At 42.6% G+C, this 8490-nt stretch overlaps 1 protein-coding gene across 2 annotated transcripts in view; it reads left to right on the top strand.

Moving 5' to 3' along the window:
* PRDM11 (PR/SET domain 11) overlaps positions 1–8490 on the top strand; it is a 39665-nt gene extending 31175 nt beyond the window's left edge. The window contains exons 6-7 of one of the 2 annotated variants that reach the window (XM_019519345.1): positions 4164–4811; positions 5741–8490. In XM_019519345.1, coding sequence (XP_019374890.1) covers positions 4164–4811; positions 5741–7905 — 2813 coding nt within the window. In that variant the 3' untranslated portion in view covers positions 7906–8490. The remainder of the gene's footprint in view (positions 1–4163; positions 4812–5740) is intronic. The other variant, XM_019519346.1, reaches the window with a different exon arrangement.

The following is an 8490-nucleotide window of genomic DNA, read 5'->3' as shown; positions in this document are numbered from 1 at the left end:
CTGGCTTAGGGGGTGAAGGGGGCACAGGGCTTCCCACCCCGTGGGTGCCCCTCTTTGCTTTGTTTTCCTTTTTTTCTCTCACTTGTGGCGTTACTGCTTTTTTTCGGAGTTTCTTTTGAGTTTTGTTATGCTGGGAGTTTCCGTGGGGCAGGACTCCTCTAGGGTGAGCGATCAGCTTATGATCTTCTTTCATGGTAGGATTTAATTTCTGTCCAGGTCTAGAGTAGGGTCACTTGGCATCCTTTACCAGGCCTGGGGAATTAGGGTCTTCCCTTGAAGACGGGGGACCACATGAGAACTCGGCAACAGCCAATAACATCTGCTGTGAAGCGTGTGGGATGTTGAGAGGGAGAGCCGAAGACCGAGCGTCACCAGGCCCTTCAGATTGGGCTAGAGTCCAGGGCTGGCCTGTAGAGTGGGACAAAGGAACCAGGGAAGACATCCAGAAGGGGCCAGGCGAGAAGACCCTGAGGCCCATCTCATTGGGTGGTGCATGGCCGGGGTGTAGGGGAGGTTGGAGCCCCACAGGCATCTGCCGAGACCTGTGACAACTCTGGAGGCATCCTCTGAGGGGACCCCCTCCACTGAAGGTCCATCCAAAGTCATGGCAGGCGAGTTTGGGGGTCACCCTGAGAGTCATCGAGGAATCCTCCAGGGTCTACACAAGAATCCCAGGCTAGTTAGCCCAGTGGCCCGGGCGAAGGCAGCATGGAATTGAGTCATGGAACGGAAACAGGCACATACTGAAAGAATAATTTCCTTAACAGTACCTATTTTTCATAGTCATGTTATTTTGATTAAGTAATACAGTAACCATTTTCCTCATGAACCTTTAAATCAAATTTATTTGAAGTTAGGACCCCTTTACCATCTGTGGTAACATATTAAAAATCAGCTAGTGGCATAAGTTCCATTTTTAGGCACCAAGAAGAATAAGTGCCATAGCAAACAAATAGAACTTAGGCTCCTAAATCCCATTGGGCCAGGTTTTTAACGGTTGTTGATATGCAAAGATGTGGATAGGTGCCTAGTGAGCTTTTTTCAAAAGCACTCAAGTGTTTAATTGCTCCTGAAGTCAAGTTAAACAGGGCCCAACTCTAATGGATCTGGTGGTGATTAAGCACATTGGAAAGTACTTTGGGAAAATCTGACTAGGTGCCTATCTTCAAGTGTCTAGTTTCCTGCACTCGGTGATTTGGATCATAGACATAATATCAATAAATAATACATAGCATGTGCAAGAAGTGCTGAATTTCTAAAAGCAAAGCCCATAAGTAGAGAGCCCCATTCAGCTTGGTATGTGTGCAAAAGAAAATGCAGTTGTCCTCAGGGTGTCTGAAATCACAGCAGGACATCTTCACTTTATGTTTTGTAAGAAACTGAAATAAAACATGAATATTGGAGCTTCTCTCCTTCATAAATCTCCCTGTTGTGAAGCTGCTGCACTGACACATATTAGACTTACCCTTTGTAAGATGTTTAATGCTATGGTTCCTGTGAATAACTGTTTAAGGGAGCTCTTTGGATAGGTTTGTGTGAATGTGAAAGTGAAGTTTTCTTGATATGTTTGTATCTCTGATTTCCTGGCTTAATTTATCTCCTCTTTCTTCCATGAGTTAATTTGAGACCAACACTGCATCAACAAGAGACTCCTCAAGCACACAGCCTTATAGGGCTTATATGACATATAGGAGATTTTTTTACTGGTCATTAGATTCAGACCAATTTTTCCCTGAATTAGAATTGCTGTCTCATTATAGGAATAGTCATGCTGGAGCAAATCTAGTGGTCCTTTAGGCCAGTATGAAATTACCAATGCAAGAAACTGTAGGAGAAGACAAGATATTGCTATGCATGTATTTGTCTATCTGATGCTACAGCTTTGGGAATGAAGGAATTTCTTTCCAAGCCCAGCCACAGAATGGCAGGGCCTCTGAGAGGCAGCAAACCTAAATATAATTTTATCATTAAAAATTCTCTGTGTGCTATGGCACAGCTGCTGCTGCCTTGACTTGGTAAAAGGTGTCTCCTATTAAAATAGGGGGAGGACAGGGCCTCTTGGAAGCCCTGTTGATTCTCTGTCAACCTGTAGTTTTTACACTTTCTGAATGTCATGATATATCGTTGATAATATTTGGTGAATATGCATGTATTACATTAACAATTATATTAACTATTGTATGCGTATGCACAAGCATTAGGGATTTTGTTTTCATCCCATGTGCACACCAGATGCTCAAGTATTTTGAAACTTTCAGAAAATATTAAAAGGAAAACAGTATGTGTGCAGGGTCCAAGGTGGGTTACCAGGCAGGGAAGTCTTCCATTGATGTTTCTCCCAATATTAGTCTTTGTGTGAATGCCCATTACCAAATTTTATGTATCTTTGGCCCCTGCCACACAAACATATGCACTTGCATTTGGATCTTGTGTTTCTACAGATTGAGAATTTTAAGTGATAGTCTACTGTAAGTGAAGCGATGAGTGTAATAGAGAACTATATCTGGGCTCACCAGAACCTTCAGTATCCAGCCACTTGGAGCTTGTTATATTGAGATAGATGGGAAAGCCTATATAAAAACCTCCAGCTGTCTTCGTGAGCTAGTCCCTTGCTACTCTGGGCTCAGCATCACACAAGAGAAATGCAGACATGATCATCACATGCATTTTTAATTTGGAACTCCTGGTGTCTGCTCTGAAGTGCCTCACCTCACAAGTCATTAGAAAATAAGAATCTGTTTTAAAAAATGTTCTGTTTAAAATGCAAAGTCGTCCAAAACATGTCAAGAAAAAAAAATGCATTCTAAAAAAGCTCCCAGTGAGTGACAGAGCTTCTATTGTTTTTCCTTTTGTTTCTGCCCTAATTTCTTGGCTTTATGGGAGGGTTTCTTATGTGCTCAAATAGCGTAACGAGGCCACAGTATTTACTTAATTATAAAAGAGTAATTGATTAAAAGAGACCATCTCTTTTAAGGTCACTTGATCAGTGGTTGAAATCCTCTGCAATGAAGAAAACAAAAAGCTAAAAAATCCAAGCTCTGCCCTTAGAAACACAGTAGCAAAATATGTTGAGTCCGTTGCATTGTTTCATACCAGAAGGCAAGTGGGGATGCAACCTTACCCTAAGAACGCAGCATGAAATCTCTGCAACGTCCAGTCCAGCCCTCCATACAGTTCCATATCTAAGTTGTTTTCAGTCTTCCATCTTTTCTGCATCCTTAGCATTGTTCTCCTCAGCGAGACACTAGTAGCGCTTACACTGTAGCTGTTTTGAAAACATGAACTTATTTTAAAACCAAACAAAAAAAAAATCAGCATAAAGCAACGTCTTGTTTGGGAAGCCACCAATGCTTGAAGTTATTTACAAGATAGAAGAAAGATGGAATTGATCCAAACCTATCATCCTTTGAATTTCCAGGTAAGGAAATATGGCTATTCCCTTTATTTTGAGCAATTAATACTTTGTATAATGTCACTTTTATTTTTTGTCTTTGAGTGATGGCCACTTTCTTAGAGTCCATAGGGACAAGCTAGATGTCCCAGCTTAGGAGAGAGTCCATCAGTTCTAGCTCAGTTGGAGACATGTACCATGGGGATTAAGAGGGCAACTTTTTGTTTCCTTTGCTCTCTCATCTCTGGAAGAGCCTCCAGACTGAAACAGAATGAGTGCTTCTAAGCTTCTGGTTGTTAATGAGCAGACATTTGTGGTTCTTGTGGAAAACTCTGAATCTCATGCTTCATGTGCTGTACACCTGATACCTTTTACCAAGTCAAAACAGTCGCTGTTCTTCCAGCAAGCCAATAGGCATTTGGGCACAGGGCATAGGGTTCGACTGTAATCAGTAGTTGACCTTACAGTTTTAATCCAGCACAGGTTGGTTATACCTGTTACATAAAACAAGCTGCCTGTATTTTTTCTTCTCTTTAAATGTGTGGGTCCTACTCCTGTGTGGTTATAGAGACTGTCTCTTTTGAAGGCTTGCCCAGTAGTAGAGCTTATCTTCTTGGTTTCCACTGAATTTGCTATCAGTTTCCTTATTTGTAATGCCACATACAAATCTGTAGGGACTCAGCCTGCCTTTTCTTTTCTTTTTTAGTTTTAGATTGAGGAATATTGCGTAGTTCCCAGTGATAATCCCCGACCCCCTCATTTTCCTTTCTAGGCGATAAAAAATCACAGAGGGAAAAGTCAGAAAAAAATGTGGAAAATCAAGAGGACATGAGAGGCCCTCTTCAGCTCACCACATTGAAGCAAGGGAAGAGCCCTTACAAGCGCAGCTGTGAAGAAGCGGAATCCCATCCCCAGACAAAGAAAAAGAAGATAGATCTCATCTTCAAAGATGTCCTGGAGGCTTCCCTGGAGTCAGCAAAGCTGGAAGAGCACCAGCTAACCACGAGCACCCCACTTTCCATTAGAAAGGCATCTAAATACCAGACTGAAGATGTCTTTGAAAGATGTGGAACTACCATTCAGCATAGCTCCCCAAACCTCAGCAGAAACCGAAGTGAGGGAGAATGGAAGGTCCCCCATAGTTCCTCTTTTAGCACAGCCAAAGAGATGGGTCTCCTGGAAGATGAAGAAGAGCCCCTGTCACTCAAGGCAGACAGCCCTGCTGAACCAGCTCTGGCATCCACTCAAGGCAATTCACATGAAATCCCCACAACTTCCTTTTGTCCCAACTGCATAAGGTTGAAAAAGAAGATCCGAGAACTGCAGGCTGAGCTAGACATGTTGAGATCTGGCAAGTTACCTGAGCAGCCTGCTCTAGCACCTCAGGTACCTGAGCTTCAAGAGTTCTCTGACCCCACAGGTAAGTCATGGAGAATAAGAATGTTCTTCAAACACTGCATAGGAAAATTTAGGACATCACTGTATACTGTGTGCAGGCCTAAAATGTTCCAGCTTGGCTATTGTGTGGAACCCTGTGTTTTATAGAAACATTAGAGCCATGTTCTGCCGAGTTGGGGGGCAGGAGCTGATACTGTGAGCCCGCTGAGAAGACATTGTTTGGGAAAGTTTCTGTAATGATGACTTGTTCTATTTGTTTCCGTTGTAATGAATACACTGTCAATAAAAAAAAAAAAAATTCCATTGCAGCTGGCTTGTCTGCTGTATTTGTGATGCTTTCTCTTTCAGTGGCAGCAGCAGTGTGACCCTTTCGGAGCTACCAGGAAACTGTACTTGAAAGTCTGAATTACTTTAAATGTTGAAACTGAAACATACTGACTCCCTGCATGTGTGTGAAGCGTTACAAATCCATTCTTTCCTTTGGAAGCACTCACTGTACACTCTGCTGTCTTAATGCAAGCATGCATTCCTTTCAGAGACTTGTTTCATTACCCTCAAGAATATGCTGTCAGTTACTAATTTTCTTTAGCAAAGCAGCATCATGTTTACTTTTGGGTACCCCCCAAAGTGGTCAGAATGGCATTTATCTTCTTGTTGACCAAGAGACATGGTATGTTTAAGAATTATATAAAATACCTCTGATTTTTCTTCAAAACTTACATTCAGGTGGCCATATTCTACTTTTAATGTTGGGCATGCAACAGAATTTGGCCAAATCATAGAATCATAGAAAATTAGGGTTGGAAGGGACCTCAGGATGTCATCTCGTTCAACCCCCTGCTCAAAGCAGGATAGCATTCTGTGTTATTTTTTGAATGTTTGCCATAGCTCGGAAGCTTTGTAAATATTTTGTCTCGTTTCTTCCTTTTAATGTTCCTTCTTCTTTTGCAGCTTCGGAAAGCATCATCTCGGTTCCTACAATCATGGAGGATGATGACCAGGAGGTGGATTCTGCCGATGAATCGGTATCCAATGATATGATAGCTGCTACAGATGAGCCTTCCAAGATGTCTTCTGTGACTGGCAGGAGGATTCGACGCTTCAAACAAGAATGGCTTAAAAAGTTCTGGTTTCTGCGGTACTCCCCAACATTAAATGAAATGTGGTGCCACGTTTGTAGGCAGTACACAGTGCAATCCTCTCGGACTTCAGCCTTCATCATTGGCTCTAAGCAGTTCAAGATACACACTATAAAGCTTCACAGCCAGAGCAACCTCCACAAGAAGTGCCTGCAGCTCTACAAGCTCAGAATGCATCCAGAGAAGACAGAAGAGATGTGCCGAAATATGACCCTGCTCTTCAACACGGCCTACCACTTGGCTTTGGAAGGCAGGCCCTACTATGACTTTAGGCCTCTTGCAGAACTACTGAGAAAGTGTGAACTCAAAGTGGTGGATCAGTACATGAATGAAGGAGACTGCCAAATCTTAATTCATCATATTGCCCGGGCTCTTCGAGAGGATCTGGTGGAACGGATCAGGCAATCTCCCTTCCTCAGCATCATCCTGGATGGGCAGAGTGACGACTTGCTGGCTGACACAGTTGCAGTTTATGTGCAGTATACAAGCAGTGATGGGCCTCCAGCAACTGAATTCCTGTCTCTTCAAGAACTGGGTTTTTCAACAACAGACAGTTACCTCCAAGCATTGGACAGGGCTTTTTCCAGTTTGGGAATAAGATTGCAGGATGAGAAGCCAACTATTGGTTTGGGAGTAGATGGTGCTAACATTACTGCCAGCCTGAGAGCTAACTTGTTCATGACAATCAGAAAGACATTACCTTGGTTGCTTTGCTTGCCATTTATGGTACACAGGCCTCACTTGGAAATTTTAGATGCAATCAGTGGAAAAGAGCTTCCATGTCTGGAGGAGTTAGAAAACAATTTGAAGCAGTTACTCAGCTTTTATCGTTACTCCCCCAAGTTAATGTGCGAGCTGCGAGTCACTGCTGCCACTCTCTGTGAGGAGACTGAGTTCTTGGGAGACATCCGAGCAGTGAAGTGGATCATTGGGGAGCAGAATGTCCTTAATGCTCTAATCAAGGATTACCTTGAAGTTGTGGCCCATCTCAAAGATGTCAGCGGTCAAACACAAAGAGCAGATGCTTCTGCCATTGCCCTGGCTCTCCTGCAGTTCCTTATGGACTACCAGTCTATTAAACTGATCTACTTCTTGCTGGATGTGATCGCTGTGCTTTCACGCCTCGCCTATGTCTTCCAAGGTGAATATCTCCTTGTGTCACAAGTGGATGACAAAATAGAGGAGGCTATCCAGGAGATCAGCAGGCTTGCAGACTCGCCTGGGGAATATTTGCAGGAATTTGAAGAGAACTTCCGAGAAAGCTTTAATGGCATTGCTGTGAAAAATCTACGGGTGGCTGAAGCCAAATTCCAGTCAATTAGAGAAAAGATCTGCCAGAAGACCCAAGTGATCCTAGCCCAAAGGTTTGATTCACGTAGCCGGACATTTGTGAAAGCATGTCAGGTATTTGACCTTGCAGCTTGGCCCAGAAGCACTGAGGAGCTCATGAGCTATGGAAAGGAAGATATGGTACAGATATTTGAACACCTGGAAACAGTCCCATCATTTTCCAGAGAGGTTTGCAGAGAGGGAATGGACATCAGAGGAAGTTTGCTGATGGAATGGCGAGAACTCAAGGTGGATTATTATACCAAAAATGGTTTTAAAGACTTACTTGGTCACATTTGTAAATACAAACAGAGGTTCCCACTGTTAAATAAAATAGTTCAGATCCTTAAAGTCCTTCCCACCTCATCAGCCTGCTGTGAGAAGGGACGCAATGCCCTTCAGAGAGTGCGCAAAAACAACCGCTCTCGCCTCACTCTGGAACAGCTCAGCGATCTTTTGACGATTGCTGTTAATGGGCCAGCCATTGCCAACTTTGATTGCAAGAGAGCACTAGATAGTTGGTTTGAAGAGAAATCAGGCAATAGTTATGCACTGTCAGCAGAAATGCTGAGCAGAATGTCCTCCCTTGATCAGAAGCCGATGCTGCAGAGCATGGACCATGGCTCTGAATTTTACCCTGATATTTAGGAAGGAATGCCTCAACTTCAGAAAGCTGTTGAATAATTTTTTTTTTAAATCTATACTCTAAACTTTGATATATTATATAAGATATATATATATATATATATATATTATATATATGAAAAACCCACACTGAAAATTTAAAGTTAAGGCGATGTGCGTCTGATAGAAGCTAAGTGGAATTTTAAGAATGAGACAATGTTTGAAATTTACTGATGTCTCCAAACATGGCAGCTGCAGTGTAGGTGGCAACATTTCATTCTTCAGAAGCATGTGCTGGGGCCATACTCTACATGTTGAAACGTAACAATCTATAAGCTAGATGACGGGTCTCTGTCAACCTCCTCCTCACAGTAGCTTCCTTTGTATGTGTAGTTTTTTATTTTAATTCCCTGATTCTCTTTTCACACTTTAGTCCAGTTATAGAGCCATTTGAGCCCTTCAGTGACAACCAGTAGATTCCTGATTTCTGACAGAGCACCCTGTTCATATATGTTGGGATCTCTCTTGTTTTGAATAGAAGCTTTATTCACTTACGGAGGCTGTTGAGGGGCTTGGTTTTTGTTTTTTCTTTTTCTTCTATTTTAGAAA

The sequence above is a fragment of the Gavialis gangeticus genome, unplaced genomic scaffold (genome assembly GCF_001723915.1).
Source record: "Gavialis gangeticus isolate Ggan-Ray unplaced genomic scaffold, GavGan_comp1, whole genome shotgun sequence".
Lineage (NCBI taxonomy): Eukaryota > Metazoa > Chordata > Crocodylia > Gavialidae > Gavialis > Gavialis gangeticus.
Note: the sequence above shows the minus strand (reverse complement) of the source record. Positions and strands in the feature narration are given on the sequence as shown.